This window comes from Ambystoma mexicanum, chromosome 14, assembly GCF_040938575.1.
Source record: "Ambystoma mexicanum isolate Mex_15411 chromosome 14, UKY_AmexF1_1, whole genome shotgun sequence".
Classification (NCBI taxonomy): Eukaryota; Metazoa; Chordata; class Amphibia; order Caudata; family Ambystomatidae; genus Ambystoma; species Ambystoma mexicanum.
In genome coordinates, this window is record NC_090940.1 from 427328481 (window position 1) to 427354908 (window position 26428).

Here is a 26428-nt window from a genome sequence, read left to right on the forward strand (position 1 = left end):
CTCTGAAACAGGTGGTGTTGTCCTCTGCAGCCCGAAGAGTCTTTCCAGGTCAGAATCCCCCCCTTCCTTCATAGATTGAAGATAATCTGGGGTACTCTGACCTCAGAAATGGTGTAAAACCCATTTCTAAGGCAGAAGGAGCCAAACTCGTCATTATTGGGCGAGAAAACATCAATGTCATCGACGCCAATGTGAAAGGCTTCGAAGGCGCCGAGAAAGGCATCCAGAAAACTGCAAGAGGCCTCGAAGAACTCGAGAGGGTCGGGATCCTACTCGAGGATGTCGACGACGTTCTCGGCGTCGTGCAGGAGGCTCTTGGTATAACCGTTAGCTGTGAAGTAGCCGTGTTTTTCTCTTTTATCGGCGTCGATGATGGTGTCGATTCGATCGACCGATGCGAAGAACCCTTCAACAACGGCGTCAATGGCGCCGATCCATGCGTCGAACGGATCTTCGACGACGGCATCCAAGATGGTGCCTTCCTACCTGATGGCCCATGGCGTTCTCGGGTGGACTCTTTCGCCGGGTGCAACGACTCGCAGCGTTTTTCACCCAGGGTATCACCCTCAGCTGTCTTCGAGGGGGTAGAGGCCGCTTTCTCGAGGACGCTTAGCATTTTCTTCCTGAATTCCTCCCACTCAGCCTGAGAGCTGTGTTTTGTGGGGCAGGAGACCCTTTCTGGGGAAGCAGCTGATGACGAGGAAGGGGATCTTCGACGTCTCTTCTTTGAGTGTCTAGATCTCGACGAGTGGTGGGAGCTACTTCGAGACCTAGAATGGGAATGCTTTCGACGGCGAGGAGACGAATGCCTCGACCGAAGAAACTTTCGAGGAGGTTTTGACCGACTTACCTCTCTCGAGCTTCCCCTTGCGCTCCTTCAAGGCTTTCGCCGTCATGGACATGCAGTCCTCACACTCCAAACAATGGTGCTCGACTCCCAAGCACCACAATCAGATCTCCTGTGAGGATCCGTTATCGACATTTTCTTTCCGCCGCCTCGACATTTTTTGAAGCCGTACCGTGGAGTCGTCGGTTCGGATGAAGAAGCCATCGAGAACGAGTTGGTTTTATCGAGTAAATATAAGAGGTTTATCAGACTGAACTGAGCAACGATACTCCGAGGCCCCACGAAGCGCGGAAAAACGGAACTGAGCAACAGACGCCGCGCGTGGCTATTTATGGGCATGGTGACGTCGGCGCCGATACGGTGGCTGTCGAGGGACATCGACTCGGCGGACGTCGACGCGCAGCGCCCTCTACAGAGAAAAAAATTCCGAGGCCAGCAAGCTGGAGATGTATTATCAAAGCTAAGGAATACGTCGGAGGACACAATCCCTTCGAAAAAATCCATTTCAGTTTAGTTTCTGAACTGTCTTTCTCCTAATAACCAATCACTGGTCTCTGGGTCATACTGCCCCCAGCCAATGACTGCCCTCTCCCTAAGCCCCGCCCCTGGCAGCCATCCTCAGATGTGGTAGCACGTAAAGTGGCAGTATGACCAAGGGAGGGTTCGCATGTGAATCCATGCCAGAACCATGCTGGAGAACAACAGTTACAGGTAAGTAACTTGTTTCTTCTCCAGCATGGGGCCTAGCATGGATTCACATGCTCATGAATATAGGAATACATAGCAGTATACACATGCACAACCACGGGAGGTGGCAACAGGCTCAACATTAAGCAATACAACAACTCAACATTAAGCATCTCTTACCTCCTCACCAGGCTAACCTTAAGTGAACAGGTTGCGCAGCACTGCTTGGCCGACCCTGGACTCCTCCCTGGAGTTCCGATCAACGCAGTAGAATCTTGTGAAGGTGTGCGTCGACCTCCAAGTAGCAGCCCTGCAGATGTCCAGCAGGGGCACACCAGACAGTAACGCCGTGGTGGCAGCGATCGGTCTGGTCGATTGGGCTCTCGGACGGCCAGGCAGCAGTCGGTTTGCCAACCGGTGACAGTGCATGATGCAGCCGTAGAGCCATCTGGAAATGGAAGCCTTCGAGAGAGCCTTCCCTCGATTCACAGGTCCAAAGTTCACAAACAGCTGTGATGTCTTCCGAAAACACTTCGTGCGGTCCACGTAGAACTTCAGCGCTCTAGCTACGTCCAGCGAGTGCAGAGTCCTCTCAGCCTGCGACGAAGGCGACGGGAAGAAAACTGGCAACACCAAGGGATCGTTGAGGTGGCAGTCCGACGGCACCTTGGGCATAAAGGAGGGGTGCGTCCTCAGCACCACCCTCGTGTCGTGAAAAGTCAAGTATGGAGGCTTGCAAGATAGGGCCTGGATCTCTCCCACCCGTCGTGCGGAGGTGATGGCCACGAGAAATGCTGTCTTCCACGACAGGAACTTCAATGGCGCCGAATGCATAGGCTAGAATGGGGCCCCCCATGAGCTTGGTCAGCACCACGTTGAGCTCCCACGCCGGGGCAGGGGCCTTCACCGGCGGGAACGATCGGAATAGTCCTTTCATAAATTCCTTCACCAGGCGATGAGACCACAAGGACGCCCGTCCTGTAGTTCTGGTGTATCGGGAGATGGCAGCCAGATGTATCTTGATGGAGGCGTGAGCCAGTCCAGCTTTTGCCAGCGACAGTAGGTACGGCAATACTTGAGGGGCCGTAACCCGCAGAGGGTTAATCTTCTGTGCACGGCACCAGACAGAGAACCTCTTTCACTTATGTCCGTAGCACTTGAGAGTTGAGGACGCCCTGGCTTTTGCAAGAACCTCTCTGCAGTCAGCCGGGATATTGTATCCTCCATACTCTAGTGCTGCAGGAGCCAGCCTGCAAGTTCAGCGACTCCAGGTTGTGATGAAGAATGGCGCCTCCTTCTCTGGAGAGAAGATCCGCATCCGTCGCCAGCTTGATAGGTGGGGACGCTGACAAGTCCAGAAGGTCCAGGAACTAGATCTGTCTCGGCCACGCCGGTGCGACGAGGATCATCCTGCACCTGGACCTCCTGAGCTGGTTAATGAGAGAGCAGCAACGGAGGGAACGCGTACAGGAACAGGCCGTCCCAAGGGAACGAGAAAGCATCAACCATGCTCCTCGGCTGTGTGAACCTGCTGGCGAACCTCTGGCACTTGGAGTTCGCCGCCGTCGTGAACAGGTCGATCTGGAGTTTGCCCCATCGTTGAAAGAGCCGATCCACCTGGTCCTGGCGTAGTTCCCACTCGTGGCACAAGCGCAGCTCCCTGCTGAGTGAGTCGGCGATGGTGTTTTTTTATTCCTGGCAGGTGGAAGGGAACCAGAAACATCCCCTGGGTGACGGCCCAGTGCCACAGATCCTGGGACTCCTTGGATAGGACTGGGGATCTGGTGCCTCTCTGCTTCCGGATGTAGAACATCGTGGTGGTGTTGTCGGTGAAGATCCTCACCACTTTGTCGTTGAGGGACGGAAGGAACGATTTGAGCGCCCAGAACACGACTCTTAGCTCCAGGATGTTGATGTGGAGAGACCTCTCCTCCGGGAGTCAGAGGCCTCTTGCATGGAGATCGCCGGTGTGGGCCCCTAATCCCTCCAAGGAGGCGTCCGTCGTCACTGTCTCCTGATACGCCGGGGTCTGAAACTCCGTGCCTGTGTGAGGTGCGCACAGGTACCCCACCATAGAATCGCCCGACAGAACTCGTCGAGCGGGATCCTGTCTTCGAAGCTGCCCGCCGCTTGAATCCAGCGGGCGTCGAGGAACTCTTGTAGCCGACGCATCCGAAGTCTGCAAAGGGGCACAAGGTAGATGCATGAGGACATCATCCCGAGGATGGACTTGATGGACCTCACCCTGGCCACATCCGTGGCTAACAGGCACTGCACCTTGCCCAAAATGGCCTTCGTCCTTTCTTCCGACGAAGCTGCCAATCGCTCCACTGTATCGAGCTTCGCTCCCAGAAACAGTGCCACCTGCGACGGAACCAGGTGGGATTTGGGGTAGTTGATGGCGAATCCCAGTTCCGTGAGCAGACGGACGGTCCTCGCCGTGTGTCTGACGGCGAGATCTCTTGACCTTGCACGGATTAGCTAGTCGTCCAGGTAGGCGTGGATCCCCTGCAGGCGCAGCCGCGCCGCCACTGGTGCGAGGCACTTGGTGAACACCCTGGGTGCCGACTTTAATCCGATCGGCAGGGCTCTGAATTGGTAGTAACGCCCCTGGACTACGAATCTGAGGAACTTTGTGTCCTTTTAGAATGGGGATGTGGAAGTAAGCATCCTCCAGGTCTAACAACGATAGGAAGTCGCCCTCCTCCAGCTGTCCCAGCACGTGCTGGAGGGTGACCATCCTGAATTTCTGTGCCTTGATGTATTTGTTTAACCGACACAGGTCCAGGATGGGGCGCCAACCGCCCGTCTTCTTTCTCACGAGGAAGTACCTTGAGTATACTCCGGAGCCTCTTGGGGGCGAGCTCGATGGCGCCTTTCTTGAGCATCGCCCTTACCTCCAACAGCAGTTGAGGGACGTGATTCTCCTTCCTGGCCACGGGAGGAATGCGAGGACACTTGAAATTCTAGCGAGTGTCCGCGGGCCAGGGTGTCCAGCACCCAACGGTTGGTGGAGATGGACTCCCACAAGCTGACGAACTTCGAAAGCCGGCCTCCCACTGGGTTGCTTCGGTGGGGGCCCGACGCTACGGCCGGTTCAGTCCTGCTTGGAAGAGGCCTTGCCGCCTTGGCCTCCTTGACAACGGCGGCCAGACCCTCCTTGCTTGCTGTGGCCTCTGTAGGCCTCCTGGGACGAGGAGCGGGCCGCCTGGCGGTACATAGAAGAGCCATCGATGGATCTCTTGGAGGCTCCCTGTCTGCCTCTGGAGCTCCTAAAGGGCCGCCGTTGCTGAAGGACTCTTAGGGCTCGGGCTATCTCCGTGTCGGTCTTGATGGCCTGGAGGGACTCATCCACCGTCTTCCGAAACAGGTTGTTGCCGTCGAACAGCATGTCCAACACTCTGGTCTGGTCGTCCGGGCCAAAGTCTGTTGCCTTGAGCCATCCTCGTCGTCGAAGGCAAACCCCGTTGCCCAGCTGGCGAAATCCGGTATCGGCAATGTCCGTTGCCACCGTTATGGCATGATCCGACGCCACCTCACCTACCTGCAGAATCTGTAGGGTCACCACCCTCTTGTCTGGTAGGAAGTCTAGCAGGGGAGCTATCTTGACCCAAAGCTCCCTGTCTTAACGGGCCACAATCGCTAAGGCGTTGGCCGCCTTAATCGTCGTCACCGCTGACAAGATGACTCGTCGTCCCATGGAGTCCAACTTCTTGCCCTCGCTATCCGGCGGGGCGGGGAAGTGGAAGCTGAAGCCGCCGCATCCGCCGCTTTCTTCTTGGCCGCTGCTGAGACGACCGAGTCCGGCGTAGGCTGGGCCCTGAGGCACAAGGGGGCGGCTTCGGGGACCCGGTACTACTTCTCGTAACTGTCCCTTTTGGCGGGTGTCGTGGAAGGGTTCTTCAGGATAGCCAGCCCCTCATCCCAGATGTCGTTGAGCAACGGTACCGCGAGGACCGTCTTTCTCTTGGCCTCCCCTCGTTGGTAAAGAAAGCCTTCCTTTTTCTGTTCCTCAGGGCAGAGCTGGAAGAGCTCGGATGCCCTGGCTATAATGGCGTGGAAAGAGCCAATTTCGTCGGGCGGAGAGGCCCAAGGGAGGGGGGGGGTTATGAAGGAATGTCCATTGTATCATTGCCACCACCTTCCGTCCCCGTCGCCGTATCATCCCGAGGGTCCAGCGAGGGGGATGAGGGGTCCACAGGCCTCGTGGGCATGAAGGGCGGTGTGGGGTGGACTCTCCGCTTGTTCGGCGGGCTTCCCGACAGTCCTGGTTCTGGATCCTCCGTCGGGGTCCGTGGTAACCTCGTCCTTATCTCAGTACATAAGGATTAGATCAGCAACAATATGGCCGCCAAGCTATCCTGGGGCTCGGGCAATGGCTGCGATGGGCGGGATGGCTGCTCCACTGGGCCCTCCTAGTCATCGTTGCCATCTTCAATCACATCAGCAGGAACCTTCCCCTCGGATCGAACCTCTCGTTGAGGCCTATGAACCTCTCGTTGAGGCCTTTCAGGGTTTCCACCGGATCCTCCTCGGAGGCTAAATCTGAGTCCGTAATGGCCAACGCCCCCCCTCTTTTTCCGCCGGGGTCTTCACGGGGGTCTTAACGATGGTCTGGAAAGAGGACCTCCACATGCTGACGAACCTTGTCAGCCGGCCTCCCACCAGGGTGCTCCGGTGGGGGCCCGACGCGACGGCCGGTTCAGTCTTGCTTGGAAGCAGCCTTGCCTCCCTGCCGACGACGGCGAGATCCACCGGACTTGCCTCGTCCCCTGTAAGCTTCTTGTGACGAGGAACGGGCCGCCTGACGGTAGGTAGAGGAGCCGCCGCCGAATCCTTTGGAGGCACCTTGCTTGCCTCCAGAGTTCCGAAAGGGCGGACACCACTGGTGCAGAAATCCCAAGGCCCGAGCCGTTTCCGTATCGGTCTTGATGGCCTGCAGCGACTCATCCAAAGTCTTTCCGAAATGATTGTTCCCGTAGAACTGGTGGAAACCGGTGTCGGCAATGTTCATGGCCACAGTTATGGCGTGGTCGACGCCACCTCACCCTCCTGTAGGATCACCAGGGCCTCTGCCCTCTTGTCGTCCGGGAGGGAGTCCAACAGGGGGGCGATCTTGTACCACAATTCCCTGTCGTAGCCGGCCACAATCGCTAGGGCGTTAGCCGCCTTAATCGTCGTCGCCGAGACGACTTGTCGTCCCACGGCGTCCAGCTTCTTTCCCTCGCCGTCCGGTGGGGAAGTTGAGGATGAAGCTAATGCCCCCCGCCCCCGCTTTCTTCTTGGCCGCTGCTGAGACGACCGAATCCGGGGTCAGTTGCGTGGGGAACCCGGTACTACTTCTCGCACCGGTCCCTCTTGGCAGGTGTCGTGGACCAGTTCTTGAGTAGGGCAAGTCCCTCGTTCCAGATGTCATCCAACAACCACACCACGAGGACAGTCTTCCTTTTGGCCTCGCGCCGTTGGTAGAGGAAGCCTTCCTTCTAATCAAGGCAGTGTTAAAAAAGCTTGGCTGCCCTGGCAGTCATGGTATGGCAGGAGCCAATCTTGTCGGACAGGGACGCCTGAGGAATCGGAGACGGGAGGCCGGTCCTGTCGTCACCGCCGTCGTCATCCGTCCCTGTCGTGGCCGTGTCCATTCCCGTGTCGTCCCTCTGGATCGGGGAAGGCACCAAAGGCTGAGAGGGCTGAAGGGGCACTGGATGAATTGTCCTCTTGTTCGGAGGGCTTCCTGGCGGACCCGGTGCAGCTGGGTCGTAACGTCGGGGGCAGGGGCAGTCTCGTCCTTCTCTCCGTACATAAGGCTTGGCTTGCTGTCAAAATGGCAGCCGAGTTGTCCTGAGGCTCGGGTTGCGATAGGCGTGCCGGGAGCAACGGTTGTTCCTCCACGTCATTGGCACCCTCGCTCTCGTCGTCCCCCTCCTCGGGATTCCTCCCGTGGGGCTGGGCTTCTTCCAAATTCTCGGTCAGTTCCTCCTCGGAGGTTGTGTCCGTGACGGCCACTGGCCCCCTCCCCTCTTTTTCCACCAGGGTCTTCAAGGGTGTCTTCTCGATGGGCCTAAAAGAGGATTCACTCCACGGAGGCAGGGAAACTCTGGGCCCCGAGGTCGCCTCCACTGGGATAGCCTCCACAGGCTTCGCTAGGGCTGCAGCAACTCCCTCGATAGAGGCCTTAGCGGGGTGAATCAAGGCCTTCACCTAAAGGGAGGGGGGGGTCCCCGTCTCGCTCCCCCTCGGCCTGTTCCTCCGAGATGGACAGGGGACTCTCCAGAAGCTTAGCCGGGTTCTCAGATTTTCTCTTCCCCGAGCCAGAGCGTTGGCTCGAGGTTGATGGTGTTAGTGAAGGTGGGCCCTGCCTGGCAGCTGATGAGCCCGACCGTTCGGCGCTCCCGGTGCCCACGGACTCGCGGTGCTTTGCCTTCTGTTGGGCCCCCGTCGCCGGGGCGCCCTCACAGGACTTAAAAGACCGCTCAGACTACTTCTTCTCACCTGCTAGGCTCTTGCCTTCCAACCAGTTGGAGACGGGTCCGGCGATCCCGCATCGTCCGATCCGACATGTTAAAGCAAAACGCACAGTCCTTCTCCAAGTGTTTTGTCCTTGTGGAGGCAGTAAAGGCATTTCGAATGCTCGTCCTCGAGCACATTTTGCAGGTTGTATCCAGGGCAGATCCTGAACAGTTTGCCGGGAGTCGAGCTTCCCTTCTCCTGGGCCATGTTCTTATCGTTCACGAGGTAGGCCTCAAACTTCTGGAATCCTCCAAGAAGCGTAACTTGACAAAAACTTCAGCCTTGAGGGGCGTAGATAAATCTGAAATGGGTCCCCTTTAATCGGAAGTAGAAACAGTGGTGCTTGAGGATCGATTAAACCAAAAAATGAGATAAATCTCTTTGAAAAAGCGCAAAACGCAGTAAAAGCTCGAGAGCTATAGCACGAGGACTCCCAACACTTGCGCGTGAGGTAAAAATCTGAGGATGGCTGCCTGGGGCGGGGCTTAGGGAGATGGCAGTTATTGGCTGGGGGCAGTATGACCCAGAGACCAGTGATTTGTTACTAAGAAAGACAGATCATAAACGAAACTGATACTGATTTTTTCTTTACCGAGGATTCCCAGCCTGACGGGGAATATTCATAAGCATGTGAATCCATGCTGGAGAATACACAGTTATGGTGGCATGTTGAGCTGCCAGGCTTATCTCAAGAAGGGCAATGTGAGCTGTAGTGAAGTTACAAAGTTTCACAGTTACAGGTATTCAAATAAACTCTTACACTCAAGGTTTAGTTGCATAAACAATTTATCAAGTCAGTTATAAAGCCTTCTTCAGAAAGGAGCAATAGAATACTAACACAAATATACTTCAATACTGTACACACTGAGTTTCTGCATCAGGCCATGCCGTTTTGGGATGGCCCACAGACCCGACCTACACCAACAGGTGACTTCAGTAATAAGGGTGCTGGTAGGCATTAATACCTTTCTGTTGGCATACAGAATACTCTAAATAGTTTGTAAAAGGCAAAGGTTATAACAACACAAGAAATACAAATTGTGTTAAGCAGGGCAAATACTATCAGATAGCGAGACTAGAGTCATTCAATTCAATAGGCTGAGGCAAAGTCAATGGGCAAAAGTCTTTGGATAGGATGCAGCACTTCAGGTAAGTAAATGGAAAAGTCTTTGCATAAGTTCTTAGGAGTCTTTAATAAAAAGAAGAACCAAATGTAGGGCCACAAGCCGATTATAATAGTGCGTTGTAGAAGTTAGAACCACTTCCACAATAAGAGGTAAGTTCTCTTAGGCTAGATGTTCAGTACCTTATTAAAGAGGAAAAAGATGTAGCATAAGACTTCTGTTCCTGTACAGCTCTGCAAATCTCAAAGTTCCTGTGCCTCAGTCTTGGGGACAAGAGGGAGGACGTTGGGGGACTTCTGCACTGTATTGGCACTGTCAAAGCTGGCAACCAGCAAACTTTACTTTTAGTGGCTGTTTCGCTTTTCAGCTCCTTGCGGTACAGCAAATAGCAATAAACATGTTTCCTGGCTGTCAATGTGGACTTTCCTCACATCTGTGGTCCCGCACTTAACTGAGGGGGGTAAGGCTTGGTCAGCCCTGCTTCGTGGGGATCCGGAGGATCTTCCAAAATCTATCGCCCAGCTTACAAGCAACGCACACAATCTGGTGTCCCTCTCCCTGGCTCTACAGTTTCCTGCAGCACTCTGAGGAAATGCAACCAGCTCCGAGATGGGTGTCCAGGTGGCTTACTTGAAAGTTGATTGGTCCCACCAACTCAAAGGGAGAAGTCGTCCTTGCAGGGCTTCTCTGTCGATGCAAACTTGGCAATTCAGACCTGCAGCAGGGCTTCACCGGGCAAACTAACGGTCCAGGAGTTGCAGCAACTGTCCACTTCAAGCTCTTTTTACGGTTCCTTCGTCCAGTGGTCGACTCTGCCTTCCAAGCCAAGAGACTCGCCTTTTATTCAGTTCTCTCCCATTCATTCCAGCCTAGCTGCCACTCACCCAGCAGGGTGGCTGTCCTTGTCGGACAATCAGCCAGCCAATCACCACAGAGTGCATTTGGGTCTCTTAGGAGACTAAGCACAGAGTTTCGGGCACCTCCCTCACTTCCTGTCTACCCCAGACACACTAGAGCCAGAGGCGGGTTTCACTCCTGAAGCCCGACAAAAGCGAATGAACAAAGAGACCAAGCCTGGTTTGGCGTGCATAGAGAAACTCGAGAAGGACCGGTCCTTGGCAAAAATAGTAGACCGGGGACCATTTCAACAAAGGAGGCTCAGCGCCATTTTGAAAAACATGGTTCCCGTGATTTAACGTTACTGTAGCTGCAAACAGTTTGCGGTCGGGGTAAATTATGGTAGTTCACTGTAAAACCACTGCCACCAGCCATTCTGAGAGGAAAGGGCAACATGTGAATGCTACATGAGTAACTAGATATCGGGGCTAGTAAGTAACCCCTCCAGAACTCTATTGTAAGATAAGGTGTGCTGGGTCTAGAAGTCATTTTCACTCCACTGCTCTGGGAAACAGTAGTTGATCCCAGAGAAGGTTAAACCTTGGGAAATCTGAAAGACTTGCCTGGGTCACTGCACTGAGGGTGCTTTGTGACAATTGTAAAAGATGCTGCCTATGGAGTTGGTTAGACTCCATAACCAAAAAGAAACAGTGCATAAAATCACATTAAAATACGAGAGTGGGAAGGAACAAGTTACTTACCTGTAACTGTTGTTCTCCAGCATGGGTCTGGCATGGATTCACATGCTCATGAATATTCCCCGTCGTCAGGCTGGGAGTCCTCGGTAAAGAAAAAACCAGTATCAGTTTCGTTTCTGATCGGTCTTTCGTAGTAGTAACCAATCACTGGTCTCTGCGTCATACTGACCACAGCCAATGACTGCCCTCTACCTAAGCACCGCCTCTGGCAGCCATCTTCAGATTTGGAAGCACGTGAAGTGGCAGTATGACCAAGTGAAGAGCCGCAGAGGGGTAGGCGGGAGGGTTCGCATGTGAATCCATGCCAGACCCATGCTGGAGAACAACAGTTACAGGTAAGTAACTTGTTCCTTCTCCAGCATGGGGTCTGGCATGGATTCACATGCTCATGAATAAAGAATACATAGCAGTACACACATGCACAACCACGGGAGGTGGCAAAGGCTCAACATTAAGCATCACATCAAACTCAACATTAAGCATCTTACCTCCTCACCAGGCTCACCTTAGGCGAACAGGTTGCGCAGCACTGCTTGGCCGACCCTGGACTCCTCCCTGGAATCCCGATCGACGCAGTAGAATTTCGTGAGGGTGTGCGTCGACCTCCACGTAGCAGCCCTACATATGTCCAGCAGGGGCACACCAGAAAGGAACGCCGTGGTAGCTGCGATTGCTCTGGTGGAATGGGCTCTCGGACGGCCAGGCAGCGGTCGGTTTGCCAACCGATGACAGTACATGATACAGCCGGAGAGCCATCTGGAAATGGAAGCCTTCGAGAGAGCCTTCCCCTGATTGACAGGTCCAAAGTTCACAAAGAGTTGTGACGTCTTCCGAAAACACTTTGTGCGGTCCACGTAGAACTTCAGCGCTCTAGCCACATCCAGCGAGTGCAAAGTCCTCTCAGCCGGCGACGAAGGCGACGGGAAGAACACAGGCAACACCAAGGGTTCGTTGAGATGGAAGTCCGACGGCACCTTGGGCACGAAGGAGGGGTGCGTCCTGAGCACTACCCTCGTGTCGTGAAAAGTCAAGTACGGGGCCTTGCAGGAAAGGGCCTGGATCTCTCCCACCCGTCGTGCGGAGGTGATGGCCACAAGAAACGCCGTTTTCCACGACAGAAACTTCAACGGGGCCGAGTGCAGAGGCTCGAACGGAGGTCCCATGAGCTTGGTCAGCACCACGTTGAGCTCCCACACCGGGGCCGGAGCCTTCACCGGCGGGAACGATCTGAACAGTCCCTTTATGAACTCTTTCACCAGACGATGAGACCACAAGGACGTCCGCCCCGTAGTTCTGGTGTATCGGGAGATCGCAGCAAGATGAATCTTGATGGACGCGTGTGCCAGACCAGCTTTGGCCAGCGTCAACAGGTACGGCAGTACCTGGGGAGCCGTAATCCGTAGAGGGTTAATCTTCTGTGCGTGGCACCAGACAGAGAACCTCTTCCATTTGTGTCCGTAGCATTTAAGAGTCGAGGACGCCCTGGCCTTTGCAAGAACCTCTCTGCAGTCGGCCGGTATGTCGTATCCTCCAAACTCTAGCGCTGCAGGAGCCAGGCCTGCAAGTTCAGCGATTTCGGGTCGTGGTGGAGGATGGCGCCTCCTTCCCTGGAGAGTAGATCCGCGTCCACCGGCAGCTTGATTGGCGGGGACGCTGACAAGACCAGAAGGTCCGGGAACCATATCTGCCACGGCCACGCAGGTGCGACGAGGATCATCCTGCACCGTGACCTCTTGAGCTGGTTGACGAGCCGGATTAGCAGTGGCAAAGGAGGGAACGCGTAGAGGAACAGGCCCTCCCAGGGGAACGAGAAAGCATCGCCCATGCTCCTCGCCTGGGGAAACCTGCTGGCGAACCTCCGGCACTTGGAGTTCGTCGCCGTCGCGAACAGGTTGATCTGGGGTGTGCCCCACCGTCGGAAGAGGCGATCCACTAGATCCTGCCGTAGTTCCCACTCGTGGCACGAGCGCAGCTCCCTGCTGAGTGAGTCGGCGATGGTGTTTTTTATCCCTGCCAGATGAAACGGCACCAGAAACATCCTTTGGGCGACGGCCCAATGCCACAGGTCCTGCGCCTCCTTGGACAGTGCTGGGGACCTGGTTCCGCCCCGTTTCCTGATGTAAAACATGGTGGTGGTGTTGTCGGTGAAGATCCTCACCACCTTGCCCTTGAGGGACGGAAGGAAGGACCTGAGGGCCCAGAACACTGCACGGAGCTCCAGGACGTTGATATGGAGGGACTTCTCCGTCGGGAGCCAAAGGCCTCTCGCGTGCAGATTTTCGGTGTGCGCTCCCCACCCTTCCAGGGAGGCATCCGTGGTCACCGTCTCCTGGTGGTCTGGGGTCTGGAAGTCGATGCCCGCCGTCAGATGCGCACGGGTGCCCCACCACCGGACCGCTCGGACAAAACTCTCGTCGAGTGTGATCCTCTCCTCGAAGCCGCCCGTTGTTTGGATCCAGCGCGCGTCCAGGAACTCCTGCAACGGGCGCATCCGGAGCCTGCACATGGGAATGAGGTAGATGCAAGAAGACATCATTCCGAGGAGGGACTTGATGGACCTCACCTTGGCCGCGTCGGAAGCCAACATCCGCTGTACCTTGCCCAGGATGGACCTGGTCCTTTCCTCCGACGGGGAGGCCAGAAGGGACATTGTCGAGCTTCGCTCCCAGAAACAGTGCGTTTTGCGCGGGTACCAGGTGGGACTTGGCGTAGTTCACGGAGAATCCCAGGTCCGTGAGAAGTTGGACGGTCCTTGCCGTGTGCTCCACGGCGAGCTCCCTCGTCTTGGCTCGGATGAGCCAGTCGTCCAGGTAGGAGTAGACGTGGATCCCCTCGCGGCGCAGCTGCGCCGCCACCGGTGCAAGGCACTTGGTGAATACCCTGGGTGCCGACCGTAGTCCGAAGGGGAGGGCTTTGAACTGGTAGTGACGCCCTTGGACCACAAACCTGAGGAATTTTCGGTGCCCCTTTAGGATGGGAATATGGAAGTAGGCATCCTCCAAATCCAACGACGACAGGAAGTCTCCTTCCTCCAGCTGACCCAGGACGTGCTGGAGGGTGACCATCCAGAACTTCTGCGCCTTGATGAATTTGTTCAGACGTCGCAGGTCTAGGATGGGGCGCCATCCTCCCGTCGTCTTCTTCACGAGGAAGTATCTTGAGTAAACTCCGGAGCCCCGAAGCCTCTTTGGGACGAGTTCGATGGCGCCCTTCCTGAGCATCGCCCTTACCTCCAGGAGAAGCTGAGGGACGTGAAGCTCTTTCCTGGCCACGGGGGGGACACGCGGGCACCTTCTTTGAAACTCGAGCGCGTGGCCCCGGGCTAAGGCGTCCAGCACCCAACTGTCGGTGGAGATGGACTCCCACACGCTGACGAAGCTCGCCAGCTGGCCTCCCACCGGGGTGCATCGGTGGGGGCCCGACCCCACGGTCGGTTCAATCCTGTTTCGACGAGGCTTTGCCGCCTTGACCTCCTTGTCGACGACGGCGGGGTCCGCCAGACTTGCCTCGTCCTCTGTAGGCCTCCTGAGACGACGAGCGGGCCGCTTGACGGTAGGTGGAGAAACCGCCGCCGGAACCTTTGGAGGCGCCCTTGCCTCCGCTGCTCCGAAAGGGCGTCCGTCGTTGCTGCAGAACCCCAAGGGCTCGGGCCGTCTCAGTGTCCGCTTTAATGGCCTGAAGGGAATCGTCCACTGTTTTCCCAAACAGGTTGTTCCCATCGAACGGCATGTCCAGGACTCTGGTCTGTACGTCTTGACGGAAGTCCGTAGCCTTGAGCCATCCACGTCGCCTAAGGCACACGCCGTTGCCCAACTGGCGAAACCCAGTGTCGGCGATGTCCGTCGCAATAGTGATGGCGTGGTCCGACGCCACCTCACCTTCCTGTAGGATCTCCAGGGCATCCGCCCTCTTGTCGTCCGGTAGGAAGTCCAGCAGGGGAGCCAGTTTGTACCATAGCTCCCTGTCGTAGCGGGCCACGATAGCCAAGGCGTTGGCCGCTTTAATCGTCGTCGCTGCAGACGAGATGACCCAGCGTCCCATAGAGTCCAATTTCTTTCCCTCGCCGTCCGGTGGGGAAGTCGATGTGGAGGCCGCACCCCCCCCCCCGCTTTCTTCCTGGCCGCCGCGGAGACGACGGAGTCCGGGGTAGGCTGCGCCCGGAGGCACAGGGGGGCCGCGTCCGGGACCCGGTACTTCTTCTCGTACCGGTCTCTTCTAGCTGGCGTAGTCGAAGGGTTCTTGAGGAGGGCGAGGCCCTCATCCCAAATGTCGTCCAGTAGAGGCACCGCGAGGACCGTCTTCCTCTTGGCCTCGCGCCGTTGATAAAGGAATCCTTCCTTTTTCTTCTCCTCAGGGCAGAGTTGGAAAAGCTCGGATGCCCTGGCGAACATGGAGTGGAACGAACCAATCTCGTCGGGCGGAGAAGCCCTGGTGGGAGGTGACGACGGTAGATCCTCGTCGTATACCTCGTCGTCTACCCGTCGCTGCCGTGTCAGTCCCCGTATCAACCCCTCGGGTGGACGGGGAGGAGGGCTGGACGGTGCGTGACGGCTGAAAAGGAGGTGGAGGGTGAATCCTCCTTTTCTTGGGCGGGGGAATACCAGAAGGTCCCAGCTCAGGATCCCCCGACGGGAGAGGTTCCTCCGTCGGCAACGGCTGTCTCGTCCTTATCTCTGAGCATAAGGACTGTATAGCCAACAAAATGGCCGCCGAGTTGTCTTGCGGCGCTGGCAGAGGGGAATCCGACGGGCGATCAGGGGCCCCGTCGGCACCCTCGACGATGTCGTCACCTGCGTCGGGATCCATCCCGATGGGCCGGTCTTCTTCCACGCCAAGGCCGTGGCTTAAGACCTCGATAAGCTCTTCCTCCGAGGTTGAAGCCGAATCTACAACGACGCCCTGCCCCCCCTTTTTCTTCCCCGCCGGGGATTTCACGGGGGTCCTATCGATGGGCACAAAAGAGGACTCCCTCCGAGGTGGCAGGGAGACTCTGAGCCCCGAGGTGGCCACCACTGGTGTAGCCTCCACAGGCTGAGCCAGGGTCGCCGCGACAGTATCGATAGAGGGCTTGGCCGGATGGATTAAGGCCTTCACCACCCTAGGTGCGCGCACCGCCTTATCCTTGAGGGATGGACACTGCCTCGCTCCCCCTCCGATGGGGCCTTCGAGCTCGACCGGGGCCTCTCCAGGAGCTTTGCCGGGTGCTCGCCCTTCCTCTTACCCGACCCAGAGCGTTGGCTGAAGGTGCCAGGGAGGGTGCGCCCTGCCTGGCGCCCGTAGAGCCCGACCGTTCGGCGCTCCCGGTGCCAGCGGACTCGCGGTGCTTGGCCTTGTGTTGGACCCCCGTCGCCGGGGCGTCCTCAAAGGTCTTAGAAGACCGCTCGGATTTCTTCCTCTTCTTCTCGCCTGACGGGCTCTTCCCTTCCAGCCAGTTGGCGAGACGTTGATGGCGGTCCTTCATGGTCCGCTCCGACATATTGCCGCAAAACGCACAGTCCTTCTCCACGTGCGTCTTGTCCTCATGTAAGCAGTAGAGACAAAAGGAGTGTTCGTCCTCCTTAAAGACGTTCTGCAGCTGGCATCCAGGGCAGACCCTGAACAGCTTTCCGGGCGTCGAGCTTCCCTTCTCCTGCAACATGTCCGGGCCTGAGAAGCTTCTGGAGTCCTCCAAAACGAAATCTTCACCTTTGAGGGGCGCAGACGAATCCGACACGGGTCCCCGTTGATCGGATGGAGAGTCGGTGGAGCTTGAGGCTCTTTTGACCGAAAAAACAAAGTTTTTGAGCAAAAAACGTGAAAAAAAAAATAGCACTAACGCTCGAGAGCAATAGCACGAGGATCCCAACACATGAACGTGCGGTAAAAATCTGAAGATGGCTGCCAGAGGCGGTGCTTAGGTAGAGGGCAGTCATTGGCTGTGGTCAGTATGACGCAGAGACCAGTGATTGGTTACTACTACAAAAGACAGATCAGAAACGAAACTGATACTGGTTTTTTCTTTACCGAGGATTCCCAGCGTGACGACGGGGAATATTCATGAGCATGTGAATCCATGCCAGACCCCATGCTGGAGAAAAAGGGTTTCTCTCCAGGTTAAAAATACTCAAGTCCTCAAAATCCAGCAAAGTTGTTGGGGATCTCCAAGGTAGAGGGAATTAGCACATTTTTGAGAATTCTCCCTAACTCATACCTTCATCACACTCGGCGGTTGTGGCGGGGGAAGAACTGTTGGCCTGCGACATGCCATAGGCCGCCCGCCGCATCAGGCGGCGCTCATTAATCATCTTAGGACGAAGGAGTATACAAGCCGCTTCGTCGTGTTTGAGGGGAAGACAATTGTTGCACCGACGGTGCTAGTCTTTCCAAGGATATTTGGCCCTACACGAGGGGCAAAATCTAAATGGCGTCTTGTCCATAGCGCAAGATAGGTACAGCTATGACACAACCCAGGGAACAGAGGGTGAAAGTGGAAAAGCATACTTGAAAGAATATGTCCACCCAGACCCCACTCCCCCCACGTGGACGCCAGCGCTGCTGGATCAACAAGGCGTCAAAATACTGCAGCAGTCTTCGGCGTTGCACAGGATTCAACCATCGAAGTGACTTAAAGGAATAAACGACAAAAGTTGATAATTATAACTGCACAATCTCTTTTTAAGAGCTCTGCATTAGGGCGACCAGTTATCTGGCTGGAAAAAAACAATCTGAGGTACCTCAACGTGTGAGGGTTCATGGGTACACTACACGTCACGTTACTTTAGGGATAGTGTTATAGGCCCGCCCATGTCGACATCCCCTTACGATCCTTGAAAGACAAGATCGAATACTCTGCAGTTACCACTGGATGTCGGACCATATGCACAGCATGTGATTCTTGGCAGATTAACAAACATCAGGAAACAAAATACAAAATATAAATTAATAAGCAATATACAAATTAATGTACAACTGATCAGAAAGCCTTGTTACTGTGTGATACTTACTCTTTCTGGTCTGCTCTTGCGACCTGGAGGCTTTAGAATATCATCCACGTTTTTGGATTCTGGTTTCCGCTCTACACGTGGGGCAGACTGAGTTGAGGCAACTGTTGCTTGTGCAGGAACGCACTCTTCAGGAAAACCTCTCCTGTCACCTAAAAGTCAAAAAGATAAACATAAGCCAAGATTCATAATGGGAGTCATTGAAAATAAAAATATTCAACAAGCATTCAACATATTGATGCACTAAAACATAGGAAGAAGGGAAAATGTACCTGTAATAGGTTGTAGGTCAATTGGTCGAATCGAAATGGTCGACACCAAAACTTCGACAGGTCAAATGATCGAATTTTTTTTTTTTTCTTCCAAAAAATTTTGGGGGGGTCCCTTTTTTTTCCCTAAACGAAAACCTAAAAAATATATGGAACAAGTTACTTAACTGTAACTGTTGTTCTCCAGAATGGGTCTGGCAAGGATTCACATGCTCATGAATATTCCCCGTCAGGTTGGGAATCCTCGGTAAAGAAAAATCAGTATCAGTTTCGTTTCTGATCTGTCTTTCGTAGAAGTAACCAATCACTGATCTCTGCTTCATACTGACCACAGCCAATGACTGCCATCTCCCTAAGCCCCGCCTCTTGCAGCCATCTTCAGATTTGGTAGCACGTGAAGTGGCAGTATGACCAAGTGAAGAGCCGCAGAGGGGTAGGCGGGAGGGTTCGCGCATGTGAATCCATGCCAGACCTATGCTGGAGAACAACAGTTGTTCCTTCTCCAGCATGGGGTCTGGCATGGATTCACATGCTCATGAATATAAGAATACATAGCAGTACACACATGCACAACCACGGGAGGTGGCAAAAAGCTCAACATTAAGCATCTCTTACCTCCTCACCAGGCTCACCTTAAGCGAACAGGTTGCGCAGCACTGCTTGGCCGACCCTGGACTCCTCCCTGGAATCCCGATCGACGCAGTAGAATCTCGTGAAGGTGTGCGTCGACCTACACGTAGCAGCCCTGCAGATGTCGAGCAGGGGCACACCAGATAGGAAGGCCGTAGTAGCAGCGATCGCGCTGGTCGAATGGGCTCTCGGACGGCCTGGCAGCAGTCGGTTAGCCAACCGGTGGCAGTGCATGATGCAGCCGGAGAGCCATCCGGAAATAGAAGACTTTGAGAGAGCCTTCCCTTGATTCACAGGTCCAAAGTTCACAAACAGCTGTGATGTCCTCCGAAAACTCTTTGTGCGGTCCACGTAGAACTTCAGCGCTCTAGCCACGTCCAGTGAGTGCAAAGTCCTCTCGGCCGGCGACGAAGGAGACGGGAAGAAAACAGGTAACACCAGGGGCTCATTAAGATGGAAGTCCGACGGCACCTTGGGCATAAAAGGAGGGGTGCGTCCTAAGCACCACCCTCGAGGCATGGAAAGTCAAGTACGGTGCTTTGCAGGATAGGGCCTGGATCTCTCCCACTCATCGTGCGGAGGTAATGGCCACCAGGAATGCAGTCTTCCACGACACAAACTTCATCGGTGCGGAGTGCATCGGCTTGAATGGGGGCCCCCATGAGCCTGGTCAGCACCACGTTAAGTTCCGGGGCCGGGGCCTTCACCGGCGGGAACGACCGGAACATTCCTTTCATAAACTCTTACCAGTCGATGGGACCACAGGGACGTAAGTCCTGTGGTTCTGGTATATCTGGAGATCGCCGCCAGATGAATCTTAATGGAGGCATGGGCTAGCCCAGCCTTTGCCAGCGATAGCAGGTACGGCAGCACTTGAGGGGCCGTAATCCGTAGGGGGTTGATCTTCTGTGCTCGGCACCAGACAGAGAACCTCTTCCACTTGTGACCGTAGCATTTGAGAGTCAAGGACGCCCTGGCCTTTGCAAGAACCTCTCTGCAGTCGGCCGGTATATCGTACCCTCCAAACTCTAGCGCTGCAGGAGCCAAGCCTGCAGGTTCAGCGACGCCGGGTCGTGGCGGAAGATGGCGCCTCCTTCTCTGGAGAGGAGATCCGTGTCTGCCGACAGCTAGATGGATGGGGGCGTTGACAAGTCCAGAAGGTCCGAGAACCAGATCTGCCTCGGCCACGCCGGTGCGACGAGGATCATCCTGCACCGGGACCTCTTGAGCTGGTTGATGAGTCGAATCAGCAACAGCAACGGAGGGAACGCATACAGGTATAGGCCGTCCCAGGGGAACGAGAACACATCGCCCATGCTTCTCGGCTGGGGAAACGTGCTGGCAAACCTCTTGCACTTCGAGTTCGTCGCTGTTGCGAACAGATCGATTTGGGGTTTGCCCCATCGTCGGAAGAGTTGATCCACCTGATCCTGGCGCAGCTCCCACTCGTGACGCGCGCAGCTCCCTGGTGAGAGAGTCGGCGAAGGTGTTTCTTTCTCCTGCCAGGTGGAAGGGAACCAGGAACATCCCCTGGGCGACCGCCCAGTGCCACAGATCCTGTGCCTCCTTGGATAGGGCTGGGGATCTGGTGTCTCCCTGCTTCCGTATGTAAAACATTGTCGTGGTGTTGTCCGTGAAGATCCGCACCACCTTGCCCTTGAGCGACGGGAGGAACGATTTGAGAGCCCAGAACACGGCTCGGAGTTCCAGGAGGTTGATGTGCAGGAGCTTCTCCTCCGGGAGCCAGAGGCCTCTTGCGTGGAGATCTCCGGTGTGGGCGCCCCAACCTTCCAGGGAAGCATCCGTAGTCACCGTCTCCTGGCACGCCGGCGTCTGAAAGTCCTTGCCCGCCGTGAGGTGCGCTCGAATGCCCCACCACTGAATCGCCCGCCGGAACACCTCGTTGAGGGGGACCCTGTCTTCGAAGGTGCTCGTCGCCTGCATCCAACGGGCGTCGAGAAATTCTTGAAGAGGGCGCATCCGTAGTCTGCATAGGCGCACCAGGTAGATGCAAGAGGACATCATCGCCAGGAGGGACTTGATGGACCTCACCCTGGCCACGTCCGTGGCTAGCAGGTGCTGCACTTTGCCCAGAATGGTCTTCGTCCGTTCTTCCGACGGTGCTGCCAGGCGCCTCACTGTATCGAGCTTCGCTCTTTAGGTAATTTATGGCGAATCCCAGGACTGAGAGTAGCTGGACGGTCCTCGCAGTGTGTTCGACGGCGAGTTCCCTCATCCTTAAGCAGATGAGCCAGTCGTCCAGGTAGGGGTAGACGTGAATCCCCTGCAGGCGCAGCCGCGCCGCCACAGGTGCTAGGCACTTGGTAAAGACCCTGGGGGCCGACTTCAATCCGAACGGCAGTGCTCTGAATTGGTAGTGGCGTCCCTGGACGACGAACCTGAGGAACTTTCGGTGACTTTTGAGGATGGGAAGTGGAAGTATGCATCCTCCAGGTCCAGCGACGATAGAAAGTCGCCTTCCTCCAGCTGTCCCAGCACGTGCTGGAAGGTGACCATCCTGAACTTTTGTGACCTGATGTATTTATTCAAACGACGGTCCAGGATGGGGCTTCAGCCGCCCATCTTCTTCTTGATGAGGAAGTACCTTGAGTACACCCCGGAGCCTCTTCGGGACGGGCTTGATGGCGCCTTTCCTGAGCATCGCCCGTACTTCCAACAGCAGTTGTGGGACGTGATTTTCCTTCCTGGCCACAGGTGGAACGTGAGGGCACTTCTTCAGGAATTTGATAGTGTCCTCTTGCCAGGGTATCCAGCACCCAACGATCGGTGGAGATGGACTTCCACACGCCGACGAACTTCGTCAGCTGCCCTCCCACCGGGGTGCTTCGGTGGGGGCCCGAGGCCACGGCCGGTTCAGTCCTGCTTGGAGGTGGTGGCCTTGCCGCCCTGGCCACCTTGCCGACGGCGGCGAGGCGCTCCCTGCTTGCCGCGACCCCTGTAGGCCTCCTGAGACGAGGAGCGTGCCGCCTGGCGGTAGGACGACGAGCCACCGCTGGATCCCTTGGAGGCCCCCTGTCTGCCTCCGGAGCTCCGAAAGGGCCGTCGTTGCTGAAGGGCTCCTAGGGCGCGGGCCGTCTCCGTCCTTATGGCTTGGAGGGATAAGTCCACGCCTTCCCGAACAAGTTGCTGCCGTCGAACGGCATGTCCAACACCCTGGTCTGGACGTCCTGACGGAAGTCGGTCGCCCAGAGCCAACCCCGTCGTCGTAGGCAAACTCCGTTGCCCAGCTGGCGGAACCCGGTATCGGCAATATCGGTTGCCACCGTTATGGCGTGGTCCGACGCCACCTCGCCGCCTTGAAGTATTTCCAGGGCCTCGGATCTCTTGTCGTCCGGTACGAAGTCCAATATGGGGGCCAGCTTAAACCACAGCTCCCTGTCGTAACGGGCCACGATCGCCAGGGCGTTGGCCGCTTTGATCGTCGTCGCCGCCGACGACGAAATGACCCGTCGCCCCATGGCGTCCAACTTCTTTCCCTCGCCGTCCGGAGGGGAATTCGACGTTGAGGCTCCTGACGCCGCCACTTTCTTCTTCGCCGCCGCCGAGACAACCGAGTCTGGCGTTGGCTGGGCCCTGAGGCACAGGGGAGCGGTCTCGGGGACCCGGTACTTCTTCTCGTACCGGTCCCGTTTAGCTGGTGCCGTGGAGAGGTTCTTGAGTACCGACAGGCCCTCCTCCCAGATGTCATCGATTAGAGTCACCGCGATGACAGTCTTCCTCTTGGCCTCCCGGCGCTGATGGAGGAAACCTTCCTTTTTCTGCTCCTCTGGGCAGAGCTGGAACAATTCGGACGCCCTGGCGATCATGACGTGGAATGAGCCAATCTTGTCGGGCGGAGATGCCCGTGCGACCTGTTCCGTCGTCGTCGCCCTCAGAACCCGTCGTCGAGCCCACCGCACCGTCATCTCCCGACTCGTGGGAGGATGAGGAGGGAACTGCAGGCCTTACGGGGGCGAGCGGAGGGCCGTGGTAATCTCGTCCTTATCTCAGAGCATAAGGACTGGATCGCAAACAAAATGGCCGGCAAGCTATCCTGAGGCCTAGGTTCCGGCTGCGCCGGAAGGGAAGGCTGCTCTTCCTCGCCATCGTCGTCTTCCTCGGTTATCTCCCGAGGATCTTCCTTGCGGGACCGAACCTTCTCGAATTGGACTTCGAGATTCCTCGCGACCTCGGTCAGTTCCCCCTCCAAGGCTGACTACGAGCTCGAGGAGGCTACCGTGGCCCCCCCGCCCCCTTTTCCATCACGGGGGCCATGACGATGGGCTGAAAAGAGGATTCCCTCCTTGGCAGCAGGGAAACTCTAGTCCCGGAGGCAGTCTCCGCTGGCGGGGTCTCTGCCGGCTTGGCCAGAGTCGCCGCAATCGCCTTGATAGAGACCTTTGTCTGCTGGGTAGGGGCCTTCACCATCTTAGGTGCGTCCTGGGCCTTCTCCTTAGGGGGAAGGGCGACGCCTCGCTCCCCCTCTCCCGAGATCGGACGGGGCTTCTCCCGAAGCTTACCCGGGGTCTCTGACTTTCTCTTCCCCGAACCGGAGCGTTGGCTCGTGGTTGACGGTGCCGGGGAAGGTGCGCCCTGCCTGGCGACCGAAGAGCCCACCTTTCGGAACTCCCGGAGCCAGCGGACTCGCGGCGCTTGGTCTGGTGTTGGGCCCCCGTCGCCGGGGCGCCCACACAGGACTTGGAAGCCCGCTCGGACCCTTTCTTCTTCTTCTCACCCATTGAGCCCTTCTCCAACCAGCTGGCAAGACGGGATCGACGGTCCCTCATGGTCCGCTCCGACAAGTTCTTGCAGAACTGGCAGTCCTTCTCTTCATGAGTCTTGTCCCCATGAAGACAGTAGAGGCATCGCGAATGGTCGTCCTCAAACACATTCTGCAGCCCTCATCCAGGGCAGCTGCGAAACAGCTTGGGTCCGGGTGACGAACTCGCGTCCTGGGCCATCTCGAAGTAGGCCGCAAATCTTCGGGAATCCTCCAAGAGGTTGATTCGACGAAATCTTCACCCTTGAGGGGCGTAGGAAAATCCTGCAACGGGTACCAGTTAACGGGAGTAGAAACGGTGGAGCTTGAGGCTCGATTAACCGAAAAAATGTGAAAATTCACCTGAAAAAGCGCGAAACAGGCAGCAAAAGCGCGAGAGCTAAGCACGAGGACTCCCAACACTTGAACGTGTGGTAAAAATCTGAAGATGGCTGCCAGAGGAGGGGCTTAGGGAGATGGCAGTCATTGGCTGTGGTCAGTATGACGCAGAGATCAGTGATTGGTTACTACTACGAAAGACAGATCAGAAATGAAACTGATACTGATTTTTCATTCCCGAGGATTCCCAGCCTGACGACGGGGAATATTCATGAGCATGTGAATACATGCCAGACCCCATGCTGGAGAAATATAAATAAATAAAAAATTGTCCTGTCGACCATTTGACTAGACACCCCTGTAATAAAACATCCACCTAAAATATAAACTCTTATGAGTAAAATCTCAAAACGCTTGACAGAGAAAAGCAATTTTTAAATGCCAATCAGCATGATGACATGTTAATAGTTAAATGCCTCGTGAAAAATAGCAAAATAATTCCAGAATAATGTACGAACACTTTCAGAGTGATCTCTAAAGATGGCTACTTTAAGGAGATGACTGATGTTGTCCTTATAGAACTGTACCTTCTCAGGGTTAGGATGTTCCAAAGACTGTTTATCCTGTGTGACTCTCCTTGGAAGAGTTTGTTTGCCTATCTGGCTGCTGGTAGAATAAACCCCAATTCATTCATGGTGGGATTCTACCAATGGCATCCATGAGATGCCTTTTTAGTCCATTTCATTTTGGGAGATTCCAGGGCCACATTTTAGGTCCCCTTAAACATTTTACCTTCTCCCCGTATTATTTTGGACCACAACTATTTTTGGAGGTCAGGCATTTCTATTGCATTCCCCCTACCATGGAAGGGAATAGTTTCTTACCTGTAACTCCATTTCTCCAGCATTGGTATCTTTCATAGATTCACATGCTTAGAATATTCCCCGTCGACAGACTGGGAACCCTCGGTAAGCTTATAAAGCCTTTTCCCGTAGGAAAACATTCAACACTTGTGTTCTATCTACGTCGTTTTGGGCCGCGCACGCACGCCCCACTAGGACGTAGTGGTATAAATGCCCCACCCCCGCAGCTCCCTTCAGATTTTGACCCCTCCAAAGTGGAACGGGGTGAAACAAAAGTACAAGATGATTGCATTTTGGGGAGGCCGGAGGGCGCATGTGACTCCATGAAAGACACCAATGCTGGAGAAATGGAGTCACAGGTAAAACTATTCCCTTCACCAGCATTGGATCTTTCATAGATTCACATGCTTAGAATAGAATGCACAGCAGTGAACTTGAAACAATGGAGGTGTAAATGCAATCCAGCACCCACCCCATCCTGCAAAAGGCGAATCATAAACAAATAGGATTCGAAACTAACAATATGCCACCGTACTGCACCGAGTAACATTTATATAGGGCAAAAAAGCATACATAAACACACGCGTTTACCTCCATGCGTATATTGGTATATCTCTATATCTCTATATATATCTCTATATATATCTCTATATATATATCTCTATATATCTCTATATATCTCTATCTATATCTATATATATCTATATGAGAATGCATTACTTACCGTAAAAGCATTTCTGATGATTGTATCTGCTTAGATTCACATGCTGTGCATAGGTCCGACATCCAGTGGTCACTGCGGAGTATTGCATTTTGTTTTTCGTAGTCGAAAAGGGGACGTCGACAAGGCGTGTCTGAAACACTATCCCTATAGTGACGTGCGTTGTACCCACAATCCCTCACGCGTCGAGGTCCCTCTGTTTGTATTTTTTCTGCCCTGAGGGAGCCTTCTAGACGTGAGTGAGTACAGAAAAGAGAGAGATATATAAAGGAAGTCTATGTTCCTTCCATCCGAGCGGGGAGGAAGGGCGGGCGCATGTGAATCTAAGCAGATACAATCATCAGAAATGCTTTTACGGTAAGTAATGCATTCTCTTCTGATGTTTGTTAATCTGCTTAGAATCACATGCTGTGCATAGACTAGCGAGCAGTACCCGGAGTTGGCGGTGGGTTATGAGAAGGAACAGTAGAGAAAAGGTGTCGTAATACTGCCTGTCCCACCTGGGAGTCAGATCTAGAGTGTGTATCTAGACAGTAGTGTTTTGTAAAGGTGTGCACAGAACTCCAGGTAGCCGCTTTGCAGATGGACTCAAGGAGAACATTTGCAATGAATGCTATGGATGCCCCCGTGCCTCGAGTAGAGTGTGCTCTTGGCCTAAAGGGCAGTTCTCTCTTAGCAAGAGTATAGCAGAGAGTGATGCATTGAACAATCCATCTAGAAATAGTGGATTTTGAAACTGCATCTCCTTCTCTTCCTGCTGCCACCGAGACGAAGAACTGATTAGTCTTCCTCAGTGGTCTGGTTCTTTCCATGTAGAACATTACCGCTCTGCGTACATCTAGTGTGTGCAGAGTCCTTTCTCCCAAATTGGAAGGATTTTGAAAGAACGTTGGTAGTTCTATAGATTGGTTTACGTGGAATTTAGAAATAAATTTCGGAGCAAACCTAGGGTGAGTGCGTAGAACCACTTTATCTTTGTGAACTGTAACGAAGGGGTCTAGAATAGAAAGAGCCTGAAGTTCACTTACTCTCCTGATGGAGGTGATAGCTATTAAAAAAGCAGTCTTAAGCGTGAGGTGTTTAAGAGATGCTTTGTGCATGGGTTCG

At 54.9% G+C, this 26428-nt stretch overlaps 1 protein-coding gene across 6 annotated transcripts in view; it reads right to left on the reverse strand.

Moving 5' to 3' along the window:
• The window catches only part of YLPM1 (YLP motif containing 1), a 1127325-nt gene that overhangs the window by 569344 nt on the left and 531553 nt on the right, over positions 1-26428 (reverse strand). For all 6 annotated transcript variants that reach the window (XR_011283753.1, XR_011283754.1, XR_011283752.1 and 3 more), the window contains exon 11: positions 17744-17892. Coding sequence is in view for 3 of the 6 variants with exons in the window: in XM_069637605.1 (XP_069493706.1) it covers positions 17744-17892 (149 nt within the window). In the remaining 3 variants the exon portion in view is untranslated. The remainder of the gene's footprint in view (positions 1-17743; positions 17893-26428) is intronic.